We start from the raw sequence: 26,296 nt of genomic DNA, 5'->3' as shown, positions 1-26,296 counted from the left end.
TGCACATTGCCTCGTACATCAGCATTGTTATTATTTGTAGCCTACAAGGGTCAACATTACACATAAGGCTGCAACACAAGTGTTTCTTCGGGATTCAACAAGTGCATGCGTCAATGAGATGAATATCCCAATTTTCTTTTTACAATTTAATTACATTTATCCATGACCATCTTGGACCACCAAGCTTTTGGTCAAATGACGGACACAGACAAGGGGGGCATATGAATGGCCGCAGGGGTGAGTAGAATGTAAATAAGGGTGGCAGAACTAAGGAGGAAGAAAAAAGTAAGAATGAAGTAAAAATTTGAAGAAAATAAAAATGGGTCATTAGTTCTTGCATTTTTATTTAATTAGGGCACACATCCAGACTGCTCCCTCTCACACATTACATTTCTTTTTCCTTTTCATTTCTAAAAAATGAACCACCCACATTAACTTGCAAATGGTTTAAAAAAACAAACATCTTTTAATACGCTGGACGAGTGCACAATGCCCTGTCTTCCCATTTTATGATCCTTGTTTTCCACACCTCTTTCATTTCTATAACCCACTGCATTTGGCACAGTGATCCATGTTGTCCGCAAGTTCAAACACTAATGTTGACGGCAAATAGCTTTAAAACAAATCAAAGCATCTGCTGTCATACATACGTCATGAATCAAAATAATAAAAATGATAAGCTAAGCCACAGAAGTAGTTAAAATCTCCGAACGCGGAGGAATACAGTGCTCATGAAAACCAACACATTGGATCATACAATTTATTCAAATTACTTCCTGATTCCATTATTATTTCAAACAAACAAAACATGTAAACCTGTTGACAGATCACAACATACAGCCTTTCCCCATCGCTGCAAATCAAGAAAACCATTTCATGGTTTCCTATCGGGCCTCTTAAAGACAACGAGTCCCTTCCTCCCTTCCCCAGCTGTGTACACTAAAGCTAACAAGTCAGTCCACCTGCATGAGCCCCCCCCCCCCCCCCCCCCCGAGCCCTGGAAATGTGGTAAATGCCCCTTAGACTATAAGGTTTTTATTTAGCAGTAAGGTTGGTGCGTGTACGTCTGTGTGTTGGTTTCCAGGGTTATAACAGGCGGGCGGGTTGGTGGCTGTTGATTGGCTGGCTGTGCGGGGGGGTGGGCGGGATCAGGGCTGGCTCTGGATGTGCCTGCGCAGCTCCTGGGCCTTGTCCCTCAGGTCGGGCCGGCTGTCCGTCTGCAGCGTGGAGAGGGAGCGCTGGAGCTGCTCCCTGCTCTTCACCGGCACGCAGTCCCACTGCTCGCTCTCTGTAGCGCGCACACACACACACACACACACACACACACACACACACACACACACACACACACACACACACACACACACACACACACACACACACACACACACACACACACACACACACACACACACACACACTTCAATGTGGGATCCAGTCAGACTAGGTGGCTCACTCAATTCAGCGCTTGAGAGGTTGAAGGCAGAGCCCAACACCCCATTACATTCAGGTAACCAATATCAATCAAAAACACAAAAAGAGCTAATGAAATGAGGGCAGACTTGCCTCCGGTCCGTTTGACCAGCAGCTCCACCACAGACAGCGCCTCGGTCCTGACAGACGAGTAGCTCTTGTTCTCTGAATGGGGGAAACAGGGGTGTCACCAAGGGGAGCACACAGAGAGCAAATCCGTACGTCTACGGAGGTCCGAAGGGAGACCCGACTCGCACAGATGAGCGGTAGTGGCACGCTGGCGTTAACGCACGTTCAGTCTGTGGTTGAGACAAGCCAGAGGCCGGGCGGAGGAAGGCCTTACCTAGAGGGTGAGGAAGGGCAGCGCAGGTCTCTGTGAGGATCAGGCACAGGGTGGTGGGATCCTGGTGGCTCTTGTCCAGGAGCATCAACCTGCGCACAAAACCACAGTGAATGAGGGAACCACGGCTCTATAGGTTCTGGGTGACAGCCTAAGGAACAGGCTGTATGAAAAGATGGAAGAGTGAGCACTTCTTCACTCATACACTTTGTGGAGTGTATGTTGCCCACAAACATATATACGCCTATTATTTCCTCTGCAGATGAGGAAGAGATTTGCTGGGAATGGGAAAATCCCCAGGATACTTCCAAAAACCCTAATCACCAATTAATACATTTAAAATGTATACAGGATGTATCTTAAGAAAAATTCATGTTATGAAAATCATCCCATCTCCTAACTGTAACCTATGTACACTTAATTCCCCAGGGTCATTTTTACATTTGTAAATTTGGAATGTCCCAGCATGTTTGCCTTTTGGGGACACTTATGGTCCACTTTAAGTGACATTGCTGAAAGTGAATATCCCATTGTCACCGACCTTACTTTTACTTAATGTTGACTAGTCTAGAATTGTCTCTACAGCAGAGGCGTATTCTTATGGGCTGGTCTCACTGCAGCAAAGAAAATGTTAGCCCCCGGATGGCAACCACCTCACACGTTATCTCGGCAGAAGTGGGCCAACTCTTTTCTAGTTATAGTTATGATGGGAGAGATCTGTGGCCTGGGTGCATGGAGCTAGTCTGAAAACCCTAAAAGCATGGGATGAAGCTTACAATTTGGTAAAAGAAAGAGTACAGCATTAACAAAATGTGATTATTTATTTGATTATTATTTTCCTTTTTCTTCTCTCTATGTTTGAATTAGATATCTGTATTTTTTTAATAAGTTATTTTTTTCTTGAAAGGCTGAGAGATCAGGGGCAGGGGTTGGTAAGGGGGTCACCATGGGTTGGGGATGTTTCTTGTTTTCATGTTTGCTCTGTTTCTGGTACATGGTACATGATTTTGAGATGTAAAAACAAAACAAAAAACTTGTACTGTTAAAAAAAATTTCACGTATATTTTATCAATAAAAAGTTGATAAAAAAAACCAACAAAACTATTAAAATCGAAATTGCGAACAATTAAATAATGTGTGGAAGTAAGACTTGATGGTGCATACCCCTGGAAGTAGGCCTTCATGGCCTGCAGAACACTTAGCTGCACTCTCCATGTGCTCAGCTTGAGCTTCTCACACATCAGACAGCACACGTCCACCTGGAAACGAGCTGCACAAACATAAACACAAACAAGAGCTTCAGTGTGTGTGGGAGTAATATCCTTCAACACAAGCTACCCCAGCTCTACGTCAACTGACAGTCAACAAGCGTTTATCACAGGTCGTCGAGGCAACTTGTTTGTTCATCAAAACTCCCGCTTGCTGCCGGGGATACATTTGAACGATATGGGTCAGTTTAAAGTACACACCATTTATTTGACATTGAGGGCAAACGACTGTTCAGAAGATCTTTGGAATATATACAATAGAAGAGGAACACAACGCCCTTTGACCTATTCTGTTTACAGTTCACCATCACCGTGTACGTCTCACCTTGGGTCTGTTGGTTCTTGGGCCAGGCTTTGCCGAGCGTCTCGTACGAGCAGAGGAGGGCGTCTGTCTTCCGCTCCTTGTCTTTAGTGTCGTCGTCATCATCGTCGTCGTCCCGGGACCGCAGGGCCCCCACGCCCTGGGGGGAGTTCTGTTGGGACAGGACGGGTGACTGGACTGGACACAGCGTGGTGGGCATCCACCGCTACACCACCCCATCGCTATAATCCAACATGCTGGATGGATCGAGGAGCAGGAATAACGTATCCGTATCGTACTCCTGCTGTCCCAAGCGCAGCGTACTAGGAAGTAAAAGTAGCTTACAAGGATAACAACAAATACCTACAGTACACAAAGAAGGCACCAATAGTTGGGTACCAATGATGAAGACTCTAAAGGCTAGACTAATATCCCTTTCCAACTGTACAAGAAACCCACCAACACCAGACTTTTGTCTTTGGTGGCAATGGCTACAACCCGTGCTCATGGACAGGCCAGTTTGGCCCCTTTCCAGCTTGGCACTATGACGTCCGTAGAAGTTCTGTACGTCGGCGCGGAAACAGACAGGAACAACATGCAGCACCCATTTTGTTCTTCAACCAGAATTTGAAAGTGAAACTGAACGGATACGAAAATAATTAACAAGCTTAACATTTTCACTGGCCTCCATTTCTACTCTTTCATAGGCAGAAGAAAAAAAGACCTGCATATGCACACACATTTTTTGGGATAAAGGGTTCTAGTCAGCAGGGAATGCAGCAGCCTACGAGCGCTCCGGGCGACCGTCCTACCTTCTTGATGAGGGGGAAAAGGATCTCGGCCACCTCGCTGAAGCGGTCCTCCTGGCTGCTCTGGAGCACGTCCCCGGCACAGCGCAGTGCCGCCATCTTGTACACCAGGCTGTCCTTGCGGCACTCCTTCAGCACCAGCTCCAGCACCTCTGCGACGGTGGGCTGGCCCGCGCACGGCTTCTGCAGCTCGCCGCTGAAGTAGAGAGAGAAAGGGAAAGAAGAAAGGTTGAGAATGGAGTGCGTAAACCATGTGTTGTAGATCTACGTCCAAACAGCCAGGAACATTGTCTGAATGGTCTTTTAAGTAAAACCTCCACTATGCAATCTTCTACTGAAGCTAGAAACCGCATTCCAAAGAGATCCAACTAGAACATTTCCAAAGAGGAAACATGACCATCCACCTGCCAATTCATTCGGGGAATGTTTCTCAATGAATAGTTTTATTCCGGTAAACTTTCCCCCCCCTTTTCTTTTTTTTCTGACCGCTATTGCGATACCAACCTGCATTTAGACACCACTGAACCAATGGCTATGAGGAGCTCCTCCTGGAAGAAATGGGAAACACAAGAGGAGCACAAGGTGAGCGGCAGCAGGAGTGATGCAGACACCACCCTCCAACAAGGTGAGCGGCAGCAGGAGTGATGCAGACACCACCCTCCCAGCTGCAGTGACCCAGACACCACCCTCCCAGCTGCAGTGACCCAGACACCACCCTCCCAGCTGCAGTGACCCAGACACCACCCTCCCAGCTGCAGTGACCCAGACACCACCCTCCCAGCTGCAGTGACCCAGACACCACCCTCCCAGCTGCAGTGACCCAGACACCATCCTCCCAGCAGCAGTGAAGCAGACACCATCCTCCCAGCTGCAGTGACGCAGACACCACCCTCCGAGCTGCAGTGACGCAGACACCACCCTCCCAGCAGCAGTGACCCCGACACCACCCTCCCAGCAGCAGTGACCCAGACACAACTCTCCCAGCTGCAGTGCAGGAGACCCCTCGTACCTTGCCCGCCCAGGTGCGCCCGGCCAGGCCGTTCAACAAGGCCGTCAACACCAGGCCGAGGTGCGGCGCCACTAGCGAGCCGGTCTGCTCTCTGGCGACTGTCGCCATGGCGGCCGCCCCCTGAGCCTTGATCTTCCAGGACTGGGACTGCAGGGCCTTCTGGGTGATGGTGATCAGCTCCGTCATGTAGAGCCGGATGCCTCCGAAGCTTCCTGGAGTCCGAGGGAAGCGGAAGGGAAGAAGGCTGTCAGTGTGACTCATCAAGAGGTTCAAGGCGAGCTGGTCGGCCCCCCACCTAATGAGCTAGGAGATCACTGCATTGATTTGACGCTTTGTCTGAGAAGCAGCATGCCCAGGGTTTGGGTAGCATGCTGGTTCTTGTGTATGCATTGAAGAAAATAACTTGTGCTGATGCAGATTAATGCATAGAGCGAACATAAGCCCAAATAATTGAGTCACACAATCGCAATATCTTAATAATAATACTAATACTATACTAATATTATACAACAATATAAAATGCTGAAACGACGAAAAAGACTAATATAAATGATAGGACATTATATGAAGTCACAATCTCATTACATGCAAAGGAACCCAAGCAAAGAAACAAAAGATTTTTTCACAAAGCCTTGAAGGCCAGCCCCGTCACCACCACCAGTCCATGGAGCGGCTCCACCCTCCTCACCTGGCACGTTCTCCTGCCACACCTCGGACCACAGCGTGGCGTCGTGGCTCTCGCCCTGCTCCTCGTCCGGGCCGGGCAGCTGGTGCATGCCCAGGAAGGCCAGCGGCAGGGCCAACCCCGCATGGCCCTTCAGCACGTCAGGGCTGTAGTGGCTGATGGCGTGCAGCGTCAGCACGCACGACGACTTGTACACCGGCTCTGTTGGGGGGGGGGGGGGACCCAGGGGGACGGTTGAGGGTCAGAACCAAGGAAAGAAGGGGGGGGGGGGTTGGGGGGGAAGCACGAAGAAAGACGACACCGTTTCCAATTTGCCAAATAATTGAATACACTGAAGGAGAACCGAACCCCAACACCACTTGTACATTGGTTTGCATTGTAGAGGATGTAGGTTACAATTGGTATCGCATGCACCATCTCTGAATGTCTGATAGGGTTACCAGGTCACCTGCGGATAAGCACTGTGACACACCTGTCCACCACTTATCCAAAGGGAATTGAAGGATTGGTTACAGGTGACCTGCAGCCCCACAATGAAACATTCTATTGATTAAAGATGGGGTCAGGGGGTTTGGTTATCCTCTGATACCCCTCTAGAGTCTGATGAGCAGCACTCACCCTCCTTCTCCAGGTACCAGGTGTTGAGCTTCAGCAGCAGCCTCTCCACACTGCTGTCCTTGGCCGTCTGACAGAGGAACACAACAAAAAAAAATCGTTTTGAAACCCCAGTAGGGCATAAAGGGGACAGGCTGCTGGTCATTTAGGGCCACAACAAAACACATCCCCGGTTCTTCCAGGGGAGAAGGGCATCGTACCCGGACCAGGTGACCCAGGGCGAAGGCGAACGCTTTCTGCATCACGCTGCTGCGGTCGTGGATGCCGCTCAGCAGGGCACTCATCAGTTTCCCTTTTTGTATATAAAAAAAAAAACACAAAACGCCACACAAACGTTAGCACACACAGACTAGTAGGACCACTCGCTCCACACGGGTCTTCTGATCAGAGTTCTTTTACGTTACCTGAGTACGGGCTGAGGTCCTGGGGACACTGAACGGTGAGAGAGACGATGACACTGGCACAGCCGCCCTTTAGAGACACGGCGAGGCAGAATGAAGAGATGTTAACAGACATGAGGTTGGCTACGGCATCCCAGCATTAACACCCGGCACGTGTAAATCCACCAAGGCGCGACAGTATAGACACACGTATGAGCGTGCGTGCGTGCATGTGCATATGTGTGCGTAGTGCGAACGTACCTTGGTGCCCAGTCCCACTCCACTCTTGAGCAGCTCACAGAGCCTGGGCACCAGCTCTCCCAGCACAGAGACGTCCAGGTGCTGCAGACACTGGACACACAACACACGTGTTCAGTGTGACCGCATTCTCTAAAGGGTGTAATGAATCGAGCCACGCAGCAGGGCATATACTCTCTTAAAAACACTGCTAGGATATAAGTAGGTGTCAGAACATCAACTTCAGGTGGCTACAAATACAGGTGTGAACACATTCAATCAGATCACAAAAACGAAAAACTAAAACTGGTTCAACATGTCTCACGGATAAACGTGTTTGCGTGAGCTGGCTGTTCTTCAAGTTCAAAATACAGCAAAAGACGATCACAGTAACACTCAATGAACGCCCCGCTAGAGAATGTTTAATTTAGGCCATAAAGGCTACCAGCTATATTTAATTTTCACACTAAAAATAGGCTTCGCTGCAACAATGAGCCAGGTGGGGGCTCAAACATGACTGCATTCATTCAAACAGGAAGGTGTGAGGGGCCCATGAACATTTCAATATAAAAGCGGCCTTTTTTCATTACCATGTTAATGGTTTCCATCATAGGAGAGGACTTGGCAGCGCTGAGCCGGGCCGCATCCATGGCACTCTGGAGAGGGAGCACAGGGACAGGGAGGGTGAGACTCCTGGAGCCGCGCCAACATGGGAGCCCACCAGATGTGGTTCCAGGGGGGCGTTACCTTCTCCTGCTCGGTGGCGCGGAGGCTGAGGTAGTTGAGGACGGCGGGCTCCAAGGTGCTGAGGGCCTCCAGCAGTGCCGGGATGAGGCGCGGGGCGTGGGGCTTCAGCCGGGCGCCCGCCGTCTTGCTGATCTTCACCAGGGTCTGGATGCTGTGGGACGGGGGGGATGAGGTGTGCAGGAGTGAGGTAGGTTGAGTGAGGGATGGAGCGCACATTGTAGAGCACTAGATGGGTACAATAATGGTAAATGGACTGTAATTATGTAGCGCTTTTCTAACCAGTGGGCTTTACCATATTGCCTTACATTTACCCATTTGAACACATATTCATACAGACAGCAGTGACATACATTAGCGCCTCGACACTAACGTAACGTACGCTCTTTATTTCACCGCGTCACCCATAAGAAACGCTGGGGCCATTGAAAACAACAATTTCTTCCCATGATGACAAATCATTTCAAGATGAATAAGCCAATGCGCCAATGCATCAGAAATGGAGGCCGTCATTGTGACGTCTTGATGTACAAGCCCCATGGGAAGCCAGTGTTCTGCTTCCTGTTTCTGCCAAGCTGGGCACCTTATTTCCTTCTGCCGTGAGCACCTGGTACATTTGGCAGACTGCCCTGGAAGGCCAGATTTAAACATAATTCACCCCAAAAAGATAGGAAACAACGTCACTGCAGATTTAGGTATGCATATTTAATGGTTTCTGTGCAAGAGTAAAAAAGAGTAGCATATTGCTCTGCCTTTTTCTCGGCTTCAACAAAAAAGGCAGTGCAGTGAGCTTCACGTATTAGGAACCCAAAGTTTTCCGCTAGGTCGTCCCCTTGCAGTGAGTTTAGTTTCATTCATTTGTCTGGCTCTATAAGACTCGTCTGCGGGCGTTAGCTCCTGTGTGTGATGAGGGCAGAGGGGTACCTGAGGGAGCGGACCTCCGCCACGTTGCTGACGATGCCCTTCTCCAGCAGGGTGGGCAGCATCACGGCCACCGTCCTCTGGGCCCCCGTGCCCGTGGACTCACACATACGGGCGCACACCTGGGGAGGGAGCCCGGTGTTTAGGGGGTTGGGTCTGGCCGAGTACCTCATTTCAAACACTGAATGATCACTAGGTTTTCTTTAGTAAAGTCACTTTACTTAAAAATTCAGTAAAGTGACACTTCTATAGTATGAGTTGACATTCAATTATCACAAATCAAATGGGTGGTTGGACTGGAACTAATCACTTTAAGAGAAATCCCAGAGGAGCTATTGTGGGCGACAGTTCACCATAAAAGGAAGAAAAATTGCTACCTGCTCCATTGATGTTTATTACCAATCCGTTATAATAATGAGCTTATTGGTTTATTTTGGCCTCTTTTCAACATATAAATCGCTGCTTAATATCAATCTTAAACCATTAACCCCCTGCTTGCCGCAACCTCTTATTTCTATTGACGCAACTGAATGGTGGGAGCACCACCATTGAAAACTAGATTTGAATGGCTATCTAACAAAAGAATGTCCAAATGTTACAAGTTTTGGCCTTTGCACAAGAGGATATGTGTGATAAGAGAATCAATGAAACAAACCCACACACACGGCTTACCTTGCTGAGCGTTTTCAGGGCAATGTCGGCTGCCTTACGAACAGACTCCTGAAAAAAGTGATCAGTCAGGATCAATATATTATAGCCAACTTGATCATCAAGAGCCATGTTCAATATTGAGCCACAGTATATTCAGAAGCTCCCTTCATGCTGAGAAATGGCAGCTTTTTGTGGTGTAAAAGAAAGTCATGAACTCACCTTGATGTCATCCAGAACTCTGAACAGGGTCTCCCACATCTCCGCCAAGTAGTCGATGATGTCATCCGCCTGCCGGCCGCGGATGAGGTCGTTCAAGGCCAGGCAGCTGAGCGGTGAGACATGTGGAATAATGAATGAATGTGGGAGGCGGGTGAGGCGTGCATTAACAGGGAATTAATACCCAGCCTTTTCCCGTTTCTCCCCGTCAATGATACACCCAAACACTTCATGTCAAGCCCATGGGTGAATACAATGACAACATTTGGATTTGGCGGGGAATTATGTCTCCAAAAGACACACAATGGCTGTGTCTGTGTGTGGTTGTACCTGGACTCCCGAACTCTCCATGTGGTATTGGTCAGGTTGGAGATGACATCCTGAAGGATCTCCTTGAGATACTTATCAACCTAAGAAGAAAAGAAAACATATCAATAAACATGGATCAAAAATAAATAAAAAATACTAAAAGCCAACGAATGCCTGCTACCTCCCCCTTCCCTAAGATCCTCCCCTATTAAGAAGTGTTGCGATCATGCTGCCTTGTGTGCAAATGGGATTGACATGCAAGATGTTTGCCCGAAAGATCAGCGAACATGTCAGAAAATAGGCAGGAGTGATGAAAACTACAGAGCGACCTACAGAGGGAGGCACACAGTCAAATATAAACTAATGTTTTCATAGTGCATTTCCCTCGCTTATAGCGGACAGCTGGCTATTCAATTTCTAATAAATTGCAGTTAAAATATAGCTCCTAACTGCTAGAAACAGGTCAACCAGATGAAACGCATATGTGGACGAGTGTGTTGGGTTACCAGGGTCTTGTCGGTGACCAGAGCGTCCCAGATGCTGGTCATGGCCTGGCGGATGGCCATGTTGGGGTCAAACTGGTAGCGGTAGAGACGAGGCACCAGCTGGGGCAGGAAGGGGGCCAGCTGCTCCCCGGCCTTCGCCGCTATGATGTTGAAGCCAAAGGCTGCCCCCTGCAGGGAGGAGGAGGAGGTACAGGACCCAGGGAACCACATTAGACAGACAGAAGTAGTAGCAGATAATAATTCTAATTTGAGGAAAGCCCCGAGAGTTAGGCTATCAATCATGTTATCCCCATCAGTAATGATTCTTATTATTTAAAGTAAGGTTCAAATCATTAATTATATATAATACACGCTGAAGTGCTTACTCGGTAGAAAGAAAATCTGCCAAGGTCCCGATATTTAACTATTGATGGGTCAGCTGTGCTTTTTATACCTTGCGGGAGTTCCACATGGCATGGTGATTGGCCAGGTTCATGAACTTGTAGACCAGATCTGGTTGGTTCAGGTCGCTGGCCAGTGAGCACAGCTCCTTGTAGGTATTCAGCCCTTGACTGCCAGAAATCACGGCGATGAAAAAATAACGTTATTCAACGCGTGTTTAGTGAAATGTATAAATTCTTCTAATCTAAATGTGAAGGAGGTTGAAAAGAAACAAATGGACACTATTCAGTTAACATAGCTCACCCGTCGGGTGCTTTTCCCAAAGCCTCGCCCTGGAACACCTCTGTGTCTTCAGAGACCGCGTGCTTCACTCTGCAGAGAACAGACCACCATTACACTTCTTATCGAGAAACGACTTGTTGATTCTGGTGACAGCGGTCATTACTTTCACATCATCAACCTCTGTCCCCAACTCAGGCCCTCTGCCGTAGCTAAGCTTCACCACACAACACAGCAGAAGGCCTCTCTGACCGCCCCGTGCAGCCTAGACCAGGAGGGTGCTTTCTCACCGCTTGCCGGTCATCAGGGTCTCCACCAGGGTGGATACAAGCTCCTGCTGGTCGCCTTCTCCTCCCATCTCGTAGACCAGGCCCAGGCCTTTAGACGCCACGTCCTGACTCAACTCTGGAAGGACAGACGGGGGATGAGTTGGAGACAGGGACATAGAGTAGAAAGGTGGTGGTTTTTCAGTGCTACTGAAAAACTACTGCCTAAACGTTAGACATGGAGTCTGAATTAAACAATGAAAACAGTGGGGCAGGAGTGGACGTCATAGGGATCTTAGTCTTACCGTCGGGGTCGGAGAGAATGGAGATGAAAGCCGTCTGAATCTCCTTCAGGTGGGACTGAGAGACAGAACAAATCATATCATGGTTGCCAGAAGGAATACTGTGAATAAAAGGGCTCGCACAGTGCTCCAACAAACAGAAACCCAACGTTAGGATGTCAACAGCCCCTGACGAGACTTGTTCAACACAACACAACAGCTACAACAACCCAGAGGTACGGCAGACTGGCCCCATGTTGGGGGTTGGTGGAGTTTGTTGTGTTTTTTGGCCAAGTGTGCAAGCATCTTAATAAACACAAAAAACTGAAAATGTACTTTGTAATGACCAATATTTGCTACCAGACGAACATATGCAATTTGTTGGATGAACTAAACAACTGTTTGAAGTATGAATCTACAGCCTTCTGTCCATCTTTAAATCCAGGGTACCTTGATTTCATTGTGGTTTCCCAGTTTGCGGACCAGAGAGAGCAGCCAGATGCAGGCGGCCTGCCGGACATGGGGGTTCTGGCTGGGGATGTACCTCGACAGCACCGCGTTCAGGACCCAGGGGACCACATCGTTGCTCTTCACATCTGACGCAATGGTGACAGATATGTTGTTATGGATCAGGATTGACTATGAAAAATGTCTGAATGACCTACTATATCGTCTACTACTATTTTTCTCCCCTTTTTTCTGTTTTGGTTTTTATTTTTTTGGTTGGGTTTGTGTTTGGTTCTGTTATCAATTTTTTTCTTGGAAGGTTTCTTCCTGTTTTTCCTTGAATACAAGTCATTCAGAAGCTTTTTCCTTGAAAACAGGAAAAACATTCAAGGATAAGAAAAAAAACCAGAACGAAACATAAAGCCAACCTAAAAAACAACAATCAAAACAGATAAAAACTTCATAACATTCTGAAACTTGCTCCTCCAACTCCCTAGCCTGGTCCTACCAGACCATCGTACTTCATTTCATTTGTACAGAAGGTCTGGAACTGCCCAATTGACAAACGTTCACTCACTTGGAGGCGGGTGTCTGTCGAAGTTTTAAAATGATTGGATCTGCCCAGTGCCACTCTGGATCTGCCATAACCAATCGCATAGCGTTTGGTCGTGACGTATCTCATGCGACGGGACCGGCTCCTTCACCTCTAACAGCTGGAATGATTTCCCAGCTGGAAAATCATACTTTTCCCGAACCCGGTGGGGAGAAGCGCCACAACATCATGGCCACCAACAAGACTCAGCAAAGCTTGTCCTTGCTCCGGCTTTAATTAATCGATATTCGGCAGCGATCCCACAACAGACCGAATAGCTTCTCTCGTATCCTTTTCCATTGTCTTCCTGGGCTTCCTCCGACTACAACTGAAACTGGCGAGCGACCTCGACGTCATCGTTCTCAGCCACTCCCTCTGTTCGCTGATTAGACTGCAAAAATCTGGCTTCCAAAGAACCCATGAATATGAAGCAGACCCAGACCTAGTACTGAAGTGAAATGAAAATTGAGCGGAAGTAGGTAGGTGGACGGTGCCAGGCTACAAACTCCCCATAACCTGCTCCCAAAGAGTCACACCCCTATTGCGCCATCCTTTCAACATTCGGTTACAAAACAAGACAATGAAGAGAAAGTCAAGGGACAAGCCTCTCGTGAATAAAAACATTCTCTTTAGGTTCAGATGATGCTTAACATCTCTTCTTACAATGTACAAAGCACCCCATCGCCCTCTAGTGGACAAACACCGTACTACAGTGCTTACTGTTGGGTGGGCTGTATTCGTCCTCAGGGCAGGTCCACGGGTCTCTGGCCGCGCCGGAACTGGTTCCCACGGCAGCGCTTGTGATGGCCTCGCCAACCGTGAACTGTAGCTCCACTTGCTTGGCCTGAGAGAGCGAGCAAGAGATTAAAACCAATTTAATCAAGTAAAATGGTTAAGAACGGCAACAGAACTTAAGGACAGAAGTAAAATCATTTGATACCTCAACAAAAATAAAACCTTTAAAAAGAAAGGATGGAAATAATTGATAGGTTCATACCTCCACAGAGTCCATGAGTCCCTGGATGATCTTCTTCTGGTGGGGGAAGTCTCCATCGCCCACAGGGAGGGAGCCCAATGTCTGGATGGACCTCTCCTTCATCTGAAACCCAAAGTTCAGTTCCATTTGTCACATAGAAAGTCTTACGTGCACAACCACACACACACACACACACACACACACACACACACACACACACACACACACACACACACACACACACACACACACACACACACACACACACACACACACACACACACACACACACACACTTCTATTTTATGCAAGTAAACATTATCATTTATGGGTGAAAACGAAAACAATAAAAAAGATCAACAAGGGGGTAATATATTGGGGATATGCAGTCATAAAGTAGGCCGTTTGGTGTATACTGTCGTATCTGCAGTATATTATATCAATTTAATGACTGCTTTATGGAAGGACATATGGTTTAATGTCCTTCCGTAAAGCAGTCATTAAATAGATTGTTGTAGGGCAGTAAAATGGTCAAAGAAAACAAAAAAAAGCCTCGAAAACAATTTCTATATGAATATTTTCAAAAAGGTAAAGGCCCTGATCAAGTGGAAACTAAAATGGTAAATTGAAGAAGGCAATTTGGACTTCAAGTCAGTGCAACTTGAGGGCTGTTTGATTAACGACAGGAGACGCGGTGGGAGGATAGAGCGCCCAGAGGATCCATGTGATGTTTGACTAGCTGAGTACCGTAAGGAAACTGCTGCCATGCAAGCCAAATGTAGCAGTTTAATGATGATTAAAGGATAACTTGGGGATTTCCAGACCTCTACCCTACTTCTCCATCAATTTGGGTCTGAGTGACTAACAGACAACTCTTTTGGTCCAGTGTTGAGCGAGAAACCTGCAGCTGTAATCTGTGAAACTGGCTGCAATGTAATCCTTTGGGGCAGTAGTACTCTGTCAATGTACGTTCCTCTGAAAGGGTTGGTTTTACCATCAACAGGCTCAGATGATTATCATAAGCGTTTGACGACTTCATGGAAAGTATCCCTACAGAGAAATACAACTTTTTTCCTTTACGTTTCGCTTGATCCGTGTATGTTATTGTGTCTGACACTCAGAAATTGTGTTGCATCCCTGTTGTCATTACAATATATCAACCCTCCTGCACCCTAATCTTTTAGATAACACGAACAACAAAACAACCTCTTGCCGGCACTCCTCTCCAACTCTCACTCACGTTTCCACCTTTATCTTCCTGTCACAAGTCCACTCTCCCAGAGCGAGGACTCAACTTGAGCCATACTTGGTTGCATCAAAGTTGTGTTTCTATAAAACAATCCTTTCTACATTGTTGTCAAACAAATATAACAGTCAGTGGTAAAACAAGTACTTTTAGGGCTTCATTTTTAGAGTTTACATTTACCCGAAGGATTAAATTGCAGCCTGGTTTTTCGGATAACGGCTACAATGCTGTCACACAATACCGGACAAATTTCTAAAACCGCATTAGTCCCTAGACCCAAAATGAAGTACAAGACGGGAAAATCCCAAAGGCTAGTGTTATGGCTGCCTCGCAAAATGTGGGCCTGTGAAGCATTTAGACACTAACTGTGCTTAAAGGATATATATACAGTATAAAACGATTTGACCATGACGCAAACATTTTTTGTGAATACGAGGATAATGGACAATGGCTATCAGGAAGCACACATCAACACACACACACCTTGAGGGTCTCCTTGCCGGAGGGGATCCGGGCCAGCAGGTTGTCCACGGTGGACAGTTTGGTGAAGCCTTCTCCCTCCGCAGGGATCAACAAGGACCCGTTGCGGCCAACCTCCCCCAAAGCAGTGCAGGATGCCACGGCCAGTAATGCACTGCTGTTGTCCAGGAAGGAACCTGGGAGGGACACACACACATACACACAGAGGTCAGTGACTAACCAAAGCAGTAGGAACCTTCAAAAAAAAAAAAATCGGACCACATAAGGATCAAGGACAATAAATCCCGTCCCTTATTACTTACCCTCATTCCCTAATTTCAGGAGATTGACTCAGCTGTTTGAGCAGTGTAAGCATTGCATGCTAACTGTCTGATTTGAAGCTTGCAGTTATTGGAGGACCTCATAATGTTTGAGTGACAGTGAAGGGGCCAGTAATACTTAACAGACTTTCATTAGCGCCCGCTTCCATTCTAGTGGACCCAGGACACGCCCGCACGAGAATACGTACCAATGGTCTTGGTTGCCAAGGAAACAAGGTCATCATCGTCCTTGGACACGCCGGTCTCCATCTTATTGGGAGAATCGTCAATGGCGTACTCCTTCCTCTTGCTCATGTACCTGCCCACCATGTAGCCCAGAGCCAAAATGGCGCCGTGTTGGGTCTCGGGGCTCTGTCATCACACAACAACAAATAACATGGTTAGTCAGACAAATTATTTAGTACCAATATTGACCTTGCATCAATACCTCACTGTCTAAAGTCAACAGAATGAAAGCGTTCATATATCATCCAACAGAGGCAGATGGAGGGCAGTCACGCACGTGGTGGTCTTTGGTGATCTTGACCAGGTTGTGAACAGCGGTGTTCAGCTCACTGCCAGACATGGTGGAGACCACCACGGCATAGAGCTGGGCTGCTAGCTCCCTCATGTCCTCCTTGTTGGTGTTCATCAGACTCTGGAAGACATTACATATAGAGAAGAGGGAATCACCTATACATATGTAAATAGAAATGAGAGGGGGGAAACTTCAAGGGGGAAGCTGGTGAAGCTTTGTCAAGTATGGGATCTCTAATCATTGTGTGTGAGATCGGCCGACATTTAGGATGGCCTTCATTTTATGTATGATATATATATTATTAAAGGTTGGGTAGGTGATTTGGGAAACGCCAGCAGATTCTGAAAATACACAACTCAAATGGTCCTACCCCCTCTCCTTCAACGCTGACTCTGACTCCACCCATTCCAAGTACCTGGACGCGCAATCATGCACGAGCGCGAACAGAGATGCGCGAGAGCGAGCCAGGCTAGCGTAGGTTTTCGTTTAACAACATGGCACTACATTCAGCTGTAAGTTGCACCCAGTACCGCGGGAAGTAGGAGTGCTGGGGGTGCTGCAACACCCCCTGTCCGAGGCCCTGTCTTATCACAGAAAACTATCATTTCTAAACACTCCGGCCAAAGTGGAGATTTCTGAAAACGCCGGTTATGTGTTGTCGTGTCAACGGGGAGAAACGGGATTTTAGGTTCTGAAGCGTCACATTATGCACCAGGAAATGCTTAACGTCATGTGAGCGCCCGCTGTACCGTATTGGTCCGAATATAAACACAAACCCCATTGTAAGACGACCTATATTTGGAAAAAAGATTTGAAGACCAGATCTTTTATGAATACATAAATTGTATTCATTGAAATAATATACGAAAATAAAAAGGCATCGAATAAAACACTGCATTGCCACTAAACAGTAGTGCAAATAGGCCGTACTGATGTGTACACCAAAGACTATTCCTGACACTCCTCTGCCCCGCTGTGTTCGCTCTGGCTGTGGTCGCTCCGAACTGTTTCGGCCCGTGGCAAAGCGAGTCATCCTCGCTGCTGTCCAAGGCATTTTGAGACGCAGCATTTATTTAATGCTCATATGACCTAGTGCTGAAAAAAGGTTATATGAAAAAGTGTGAGGGTAGCGGTGGTGCGCTAAACTTGTTCTGTGAGCAGCTGGATGTGAACGATCGATTTTCAACTGTCCGCGCATGCACTGGTGTAATTGAGCTGCGCTGCTATACATCTTTTTTTATCAATGTAACGAGTTGCGAGTCTAGTGCAGGCTGAGTTTTTTTTTTTCCCAGCACCCCCTGCTGAGAATACGTTCTCGCTGCAATGGTTGGACCAGATGTTATAAACATTAAACGGTCACATAAATCATTACTATTTTTAGAAAATGTATGTTTGTTTCATATAATTGTATTGGAAGTCCTGGTTTTCACTAGGGTTGCCGCGGTGTGGACATTTTCACACCGAGTAATACACTCGTCTCCACACCGGTATTACCGAGTATAAACGGTATAAACTTTGAAACTAGGTCAACCGCCACACAAGCATCGGTTTTTAGACCCTTCTCGTCCTTCAGTTGCCGCCAACGTTCGAAAGCAGCGCCTAGGATTATTCTTGATTTCAGTTTTTCTCTTTCAGCGTTTTTATTATCAATTACTCTCTGAAAAAGAGTTTTCCTTCTCTTTGCTGGTGGTGGTGGTGGTGGTGGTGGGGATGGTGGCGTCTTGCCTGCCATGGAAATTGTCTTCTACTGCTAGGTCCAAATGTGGATTAACTAGTTCCAATAGCTACCGCAGGATAACAACAAACAGGAGCTTGCTCTGGGTCACGAGTACTGCACGAAGGGGTCGCGCGCGGGGCGCGGGGGAGGGGGAGTGCAGTACGACCGTTTGATTGACGTACTTACTGTCCAATGCAACTCGGTGGCAATAGAAATGATTGGCTGGAGTTTTTCGAGCCCTGCCCGTTCCACAGATGATTGACATGTTTAATTTTCATGTCAGTACTTCTAACTCAGTGGCTGTAAGCGGGTTATGATAAGGATTTCAAGTAATTTTGCAAAAATGGCCAAAAAAGCAAATCACCTATACAACCTTTAAATATATTATTCCATACACCACAAGGCAATGGATCCATCCCTAATAAAGCTTTATACATGACCACCAACAGCAGGAGAGAGTCCAGTGAATATTAACTTACTTTAATCCAGTCAATTTTCTCAACAAATATTGGCGCCAGCTTTTCTGGACACACAGAGACCACTTCCAGAAGACAGTACATAACTGGAATCCCTGTGGACGGATAACAGTGCAAATAATAACATCAAAATGTAAGAAAAATACAAACTCATGAAAATAATGCAAGGAGAACCTAAAACCTGAGGTGTCTTTACCTCCGATGGCCGACAGGAGCTGCTGCAGCAGGTCCATGTAAACATGCACAGGGTTGCTCTCAGCACCCTTGGACCCTAGGGGCTGGGGGTCAGAGGTCAGCAGGGTGTGGATGTAGCGGCCGATGGCGGGCGCGTCGTCCTGCATGTCAACCAGGTTCTTGGAAAGCGGCGTGGTGCCGGCGCTGTAGGCCAGACACATCCTCAGGTAGAGCATGATCTGTAGACGAGGAAGAGGAAGTACAACAGACAGGTTGTCAAGGGGATGCCGATGACATCACAGACGTTTAACCAATTTAGCTACCTTTAAAAGGTGCAGTGTGTTGTCTAAGTGGCATCTAGAGTTGAGGTTGCAGATGTCAATCAACTGAATACCCCCCTCCCTCACCCCTTTATTTCCAATGAGGTAGGACAAGCTACAGTGACCGGTACTGGCCTGAGTAGCCAGTGTAAAGTGATGAGGTTCCTTGATAGATTAATTTATTGTTTTTAGTTATTTAATCTGTCAAACTAAAGTTTAAAAGTAAAATAGTTTTTTTTTTATTGAAAATCTGTCCTCTTGTCCTCATTTGTCCATTCTGACCTGCTGTAGGGCTCATTCTACGGTAACAATTAAAATGTTCATGTGATTTTAATCTAATTATAACATACTTATGAATATATATCCAATAAATGCAATTACATCCTACCCACTGCCCCTACATACACAGAAACTGACATTTGATAGAATGTGTACAAAAAGTTGATGTTTTACCTCTCGAAATGCAGACGGGTTAAAAGGAAGAGTAGCGGTTCCTACAATGTACTTGGCGGGAGTCTTCAACCTCTGAGCGGCCTAGAAAATTAATGATGTTAGCTTATTCAGGACCACAGACTGCATGCAACGTATGCAATGCTTATATCCATTCAATATCTACATCTATATTTTGAGCAGTAAAAAATAATACATTTCCTACTTTCTGGTCCAAATACAAAAAACATACAAAAAACAAGGTTGTAAACATTAGTCATCGGGATAAATGTTGAATTTCTATCGAACATTTATCTTCCTAGGAAAACAAAGTGCCGTCCGCTCCAGTGAGCAGGGCGTAAAGGGCCTTACCTTCTCCTGGACATAGGCCACCATGTCTGGGAAGGAAGGCATGGGTTTGGAGCCCTCCTTCTCTGATTTCTTGTTGGGAACAATCTTCAGTGCCCTCTGAGCTTCCCCAGCCACTTCCTCCCCCCTGGGATACCAACACACACACACACACACACACACACACACACACACACACACACACACACACACACACACACACACACACACACACACACACACACACACACACACACACACACACGTTCACTGGGGTGAACTAAAATAAAAATAAATGCAACTCTAAAACAACTTGTTGTATATTAAAAGGGACGCAGTTACACAGCAGTGGTATGAATTGATCCTGGTTAAAACCTTTAATTCAATGCGCAAAAACATAGGATAAGACGTGAGGATTTATTCAAAGTGCCCTCTATGGGTTCACTGCATGCTTAAAATATTACTGGCAATCGAAAATACAATCTGGCTGCACCCGCCTTAATCGTGGAAATAGAGAAAGCCTGAACAGCAATACAGCCACGCCACAGAAGTGTGGCAGAAGGCATTTTTGGTTTGGGGCCCGTCGTAGTGGATTTAGAGTGTGTACGTACGGGTCTCCGGCCGCCAGCAGCAGCAGGTATCTGGAGGACACGTGGTCCCTGGCAAACACCGTGCTGGCAAACTTCATGGCCACCTGGCGCACCTGCACCTCCGGCTGGAGAGAAGGAACCCAGTGGAGTGTGAGGGAGCTTACGGGGTGTTGCATGACTGTCCAAACACGACGGCAATTAGGCTGCTGACATTTGGGTTCAGAGCCGCAACCTTTCGGCTGAGAACCCATTAATCGCTACTAAACTCTTCCTACCTAATAGCCCTACTACACCATAATCACTCAGCTCTTACCTATTAAAGAATGAATAACCGAAGAGAATACTTGATTCTCGCATTTGACCACAGATCTAGATTGAGCCGGCCGCCCTACCTTGACGATGTAGGCTGCCACTAGGGCCTCCATGAGGTTGAGCAAGGCCCCCTGTAGGTTGGTGTACGCCCCCACCATCATGGAGAGGGCCTCCTGGATGGCCAGGCGGACATCGGACTCCTCCTGCGATACATCAGGGCAATGTTTAAAAAAAAACAATGTCCAATGAGCCGGTAGCAACAAATTATTCAATGGATTTAAAACAGAGGTCTGCGATTCAGAAACCACAGACTCCAATATCGTATACATCTTAATTATCAAAAATTACCTTGCACATTGATTCAAAGAACTGCTGCACCAATGCAATATCCTTAGTGAAGAGTTGGGGCATGCGGCTAGCAGAGAGAGGAGATGAGTACACGTTGAATTATATGCAATAAATCTACAATTCAATATCAAATCAATAGTCAAATCAATAATACTAGAATAGCTATTTGGATTATCAATACCTGGAGAGTTTCCCGACAGCAGAGTAAGCAAGACAAAGTAGCTTAGGATCCTGCAAACAGAGTCAAGAGGTAAGTAGATATGCATTTTTATGGGAGGAGTCACAGAGGTAGCATGGGTGGAGTTACTGTGATAGTATGGGTGAGTTACACTGGTATTATTCCAGGATTTACAGCGTTATTATGGGAGGAGTTTGAGATGGTATAGGTGGAGTCAGTGGTAGTATGGAAAGAGTTTCTGTGGTAGTCTGGGAGGAGTTACAGAAGTAGCATGGGTGGAATTACTGTGGTAGTCTGGGAGGAGTTACAGAAGTAGTATTTAACGTGGAAGTTGCGTTGCTGGATCTACCTCCTTATATTCATTGATGAGCTTGGTCAGGCCGTTCAGCAGCATCAGCCCAAGAGGTTTGTTACTGTCAGGGCACCTATAAAGAGATTGACAAATTAGAAGGATACAATTTAAAAAAGAAAAAAAAAGCACATTGTTTAGTAATTGGGAAAAGGAAATTTGATTTCAACAGGACAAAAATGAAAGTAAAATAAATACACACATCGATGTGTATAACTGAGGTAGCTACTAAAAAGGGCTAGCAAGAAGTGTTCTTACACCATACAGATGTGATGGACGAACTGCAGGGTCAGAGACAGTAGCTTGTTGTTGGTGCTGGCTCCAAACAGACCATCATACACCACCTGTTGACACAGATTAACATGTGAGGACACATGGGACACGCCCCCTTACTACCAAGACACATATCCCTGTGGCATAAACATTGACTTGAGAAGGTGGTGAAACAGATATGTGCATGAGCGTGTCAAGAGTTAGTATCTGTCCTAGTGAATCATGCGTACAAGCTCGTGTTTTGATGTCTTTATTTAGTGTTTATATTACGTGTTTAATGTATGTATTTAGTGTTTATATTATCACGTGTATAATGCCTTTATATAGTGTTCATATTACCACATGTTTAGTGTCTTTATATTCTGTCTATATTTAGTGTTATTGTCTTTATGTACTGTTCATATTACCACATGGTTAATGTCTTTATATTACCAGATTGTTAATGTCTTTATATAGTGTTTATATTACCACATGGTTAATCTCTTTGTATAGTGTTTATATTACCACATGGTTAATCTCTTTGTATAGTGTTTATATTACCACATGGTTAATCTCTTTAGTGTTTATATTACCAGATTGTTAATGTCTTTATATAGTGTTTATATTACCACATGTTTAACGTATTGTTATTACCACATGGTTCATGACTTATGTTATGTTCATATTATCACATGGTTATTGTCTTTATCTAGTGTATACATTTTGTTTATTTGACTTTAGTTCATGTTACCTGGATGTTGGCAGGGAAGCACTCCGCAGCTAGCCGTGAGCGCAGCAGGTGAGGCAGGATCTTCAGTTTCACCCGGGTGCTCACCGGCTCGTGCTTGAGCTCCTGTTTTACAGCCACTCCCTAGAATCAACCCACAGTCATTATGCTACATCATAAAAAACACCTCATGACATACACAGAGTCAGCTGAACACTGACCTTTGTTTTGAGGGGAATGTCACCCAGGTAGACCTTGTACATCTTGTTGATGATCAGAGGATTGTTCCAGTCAACAATGCTGAGGAGAGGAACACATGTGGGTCAGAGTAGAAGCCTTTCCATCAAAACATAATTAATCTATTTAAGACCTCCAATGCACCATAGTGAGTGTTTATATGTGGTTGGAGGGGATACAACATCTCATCCATTACCAGTTGTATTTGTAGTTTGTTTAGTTTATGATACTAAATCCTCTTTTCTTGCAAGTGCTACAACGGGTAACACCTGTGTTGCCTTAATCTTAAACTATCAGGTTTCATGAAATTATAGTTGTATTAGTCAGTAATATATGTACACATGTATAGAACGTATCTTTTGTTGTACTTTAATCAACAGAAGGCAGCACATTGATGTATGATGCACATAGTGACAGCATCTTTGAGGATTCACAGTGGACCCTGTCTGTGGGGGTAAACATCCCGGGGGCCGTGCCACCCACCTCTGTTTGCTCTTCAGCTCCAGGTCGGCTGCGGTGGCCACACTGTGCCGGGTGTCGCTGGAGGCCACCACCAGGTGCACCACCGTCTCCACCTCGGGCACCTGCTCCGCCTCGATGAACTTCACGATGCCCAGCTTACACTGCCGAGAACACGCAGACGTCCACCGTGAGTCAATGCAATTCTGTCCACGGGTGAAAGGTGGGGGGGTGGGGTGGGGACGCTGCATACCTGCTCCAGCTGCTCAGCACTCCACTGGGCCTCTCCGATCACCCTCTTGGCAGCGTAGACGCTCATGCCTGGGGGAGGCTGGGGGAGACCCTGGCCAGGGGCTGCCCCCGCCACTGCACCTCCCTGGGGGGAGGGGGGGCTGGGTCGGGTGGGTGATTCGTTCAGCACAAACCTGCAGGTAAGAATAACCATTTGACTCCCCCGGGAAGGTTTTGAATATGAATTAAATGCTATAAAGAAGTTTTGGAAATGTATGGAAAAATATCAGAATAAATCCATATTTATCCATAGGAGAGTGTGCTGCAGCTGCTCACCCATAGGGCATTAGGAGAACCTCCAGCATGAACTCAAGCAGCAGCTGAACTGTCTTGGGTCTCTCCATCAGTATGAAGGGAGAGGCCTTCTTTGAGGCGTCCCCCGGGTACTTCATGTGGTACAGCGTGGGGATCAGCAGGTGCATCAAGCTGGGGCCGGAGGGAATTAACAGGAGAAAGAATAAACTCAAATATTAGGATCCTGGGAGGAGACTAAATACACTTCAATTCCTAAGGCGTGAATAAAACCATGAACATTTATTAGAATAAAATAAGGCACTAATTCTGAAACATGCATCTCAAAAGGCAACAGATTCTCTTCTCCTTTGTATTTAATATTATGCATGAAATAGCAATGTACACTGTAAAGAAAAATATAAATAACTTCAGACTGAAAAGAGTAGGTGATTTTTCTTTATTGGTTGGAAAATGCTTCCTCATGTGCGACTGTTGGTGGGTGTGTGCTCTGTGTGTGTGCGTGTGTGTGTGTGTGTACCTGTCCTGCTGTGGCTGTGGTTTACCCTCCATGGCAGTGAGCAGAGTTGGGGCGAGCTCACATTGTTTGTCCACTTCTAGACGGGGGTAGCCCATCTTGATGTAGATGATGGTGAAATTCTAGAACAACAAAAACACACATACATTATGACAACCCGCACCCTGATCAACAACAACGTACAGATTTCTATAAATAGCTAAACTGCTCTCTGGTCACAGTCACGTGACCCTATAAACACCACTGTCAAAGTAGAGAATATCCTTTTGGATCACGTGGTCCTATTTTAAGACCCTTTTGATGGCCAACAGGCAACCCATTATGAGTTAAATGCAATGCATGCAATGTAAATACATTTCACCTAAGTAGGACATACAGTTGTGCTGTATTTCATTTTTGACCCTGAAATATATTCACGATAACAACGCCTTAAATGGCACGGTTTAAGCAATGGCAAAATTGAAAGAGTTCCCAGGACCAATTATCTGCCGATACAGGGAGGTACGGGACTCATATTTCACAATGTTGTATGCAACATTAAATGAGGTGAATCCATTTGCTTTTCTATGGCTTTTGCTGTCGTACAGAAGATGATGGGAGATGTCACCTTCTGCCACATGATGATTATTATTTTACCGTAACAAAGGAGGCAGCTGCGGGGTCCTGGTACTGGACGAGGAGGGTTTCTACTGGCAGTTGGATTCTGGGTCTGCTCTTGATCCTTTTGTTCAGGTGGACCAGCAGCTCCATGACCTAGCACAACAGGCAGGCAAAGGTATACGTTTGTTAGCAAGTGAAAAGTCATGATACAGTAACTCCACTGTAATAAGAGAATGACTTCCAAAGTGATTGTGTATCCTCTTTTTGAAGGATAATTAAATTAGCAGAAATTTAAGTTTTGCAAGTGTGGTTGCATGAATAACTGACAGATAATACAAAATCTCAGTTTTGTCACAAAGCATGCTGCCGAACATTAACCTATGCATTACCTTCTTCCGTACGCCCTCTTGGACACTGGAGAGTTTAAGGAGTACTGGGGGTAGGAACTTGGATATAATGTCCTGTAGCTGGTCGTCTGTTTCTGCATGGCCCAAGCGAAGGAACACTCGTTCCAACTGATCTGTCAGACAAAAGAAAACGACATGGGCCTTTAAGATCTGTTCCACTCTGTCAAAGAATCACCTGCTATGCTCTGACGAGTCATTGTTAGAAAGACATCTACGTTATTGCCCATTTAATGGTAATGATGCAACTCCCACAATAGGTATAACTTGCATGGCTTGCACTGTGAAAGCTGTCAATTACGTTCTGAAGACATGTTATGATGAGAGCTAAATGGAAATAACTGAAATAAGAATATTACTAGATTTGGTGGCTCTGATGAGCGTGTCTTGTGCTGCAAATATCACCAAACATACATGTTATGTAGGCATGCCTCCCTGGGGCTACACACTGACTCACCGCTGTTCAGACTCCAATCTCACATGACAATGTGACAATTCAACTCCGTGTTTCAATAACACATTAAAGGCACAATAAACACACCATTCATGATCATTTAATGGCAAATTATTAAACTGCGATACTTTCATTTTGACCATGACTGGGAAAATGGCCTCTGACGTTAGCACGCTAGTTAGCAAAGGCCGGTAGCTTCCCATGCTAATGTCCCTGCACCAGTCTTTTAAATTTAACGTTACTACAAACGTAAATTATTCATCATCAGTTGAAATGATAGCATTAGAAACAGCAGTTCACTTAAACGGACGCCCACCAGTCACTTGTACAGGCAATACTGAAATAGATTGAACAAATAAGCACTAACGCAACAGAGAAACTTACTGAGTTCATCCTGAGCAGCCATATTTGCAGAGTCACTGGCGACCCTCCCAGTTTACGGAGCGCTACTGCACGCCGGTGTGCCACTCCTCTCCACACACAGAGTACCCGTCCGATCGATGGCAAACTATTGATAATGCACTCCATATACCCAAAAAAGTATCATAGATTAACTATTTATAATTGTACGTACGAAAATTAATTTCATATGGGGAACTACTGTTTTGTTAAA

General features: G+C 46.0%; 1 protein-coding gene across 1 annotated transcript; it reads right to left on the bottom strand.

Annotated features, from left to right (window-relative positions):
• Positions 1–324: 324 nt before the first annotated feature.
• ecpas (Ecm29 proteasome adaptor and scaffold) lies at positions 325–26,171 on the bottom strand. The gene is made up of 49 exons (XM_030351755.1): positions 26,068–26,171; positions 25,215–25,345; positions 24,862–24,978; positions 24,229–24,347; positions 23,733–23,882; positions 23,419–23,590; positions 23,190–23,329; positions 22,691–22,769; positions 22,494–22,613; positions 21,749–21,834; positions 21,491–21,566; positions 21,145–21,194; positions 20,964–21,030; positions 20,696–20,818; positions 20,325–20,428; positions 19,738–19,861; positions 19,390–19,470; positions 18,639–18,855; positions 18,446–18,537; positions 16,235–16,369; positions 15,921–16,083; positions 15,416–15,588; positions 13,708–13,809; positions 13,431–13,554; positions 12,122–12,267; positions 11,696–11,750; positions 11,415–11,529; positions 11,149–11,217; positions 10,898–11,015; positions 10,465–10,632; positions 9,980–10,059; positions 9,653–9,758; positions 9,455–9,502; positions 8,786–8,904; positions 7,865–8,015; positions 7,708–7,773; positions 7,142–7,231; positions 6,905–6,971; positions 6,701–6,792; positions 6,504–6,570; positions 5,889–6,086; positions 5,201–5,412; positions 4,696–4,739; positions 4,195–4,387; positions 3,407–3,554; positions 2,978–3,083; positions 1,817–1,905; positions 1,567–1,638; positions 325–1,288 (listed from the first exon to the last, which is right to left on the bottom strand). Exons 1-49 carry the CDS (start codon positions 26,087–26,089, stop codon positions 1,149–1,151), a joined length of 5,526 nt encoding a protein of 1,841 aa, XP_030207615.1. The 5' UTR covers positions 26,090–26,171; the 3' UTR covers positions 325–1,148.
• Positions 26,172–26,296: the final 125 nt, after the last annotated feature.

The sequence above is a fragment of the Gadus morhua genome, chromosome 3 (genome assembly GCF_902167405.1).
Source record: "Gadus morhua chromosome 3, gadMor3.0, whole genome shotgun sequence".
Taxonomy (NCBI): domain Eukaryota; kingdom Metazoa; phylum Chordata; class Actinopteri; order Gadiformes; family Gadidae; genus Gadus; species Gadus morhua.
This window is presented reverse-complemented; position numbering and strand designations above follow the sequence as displayed.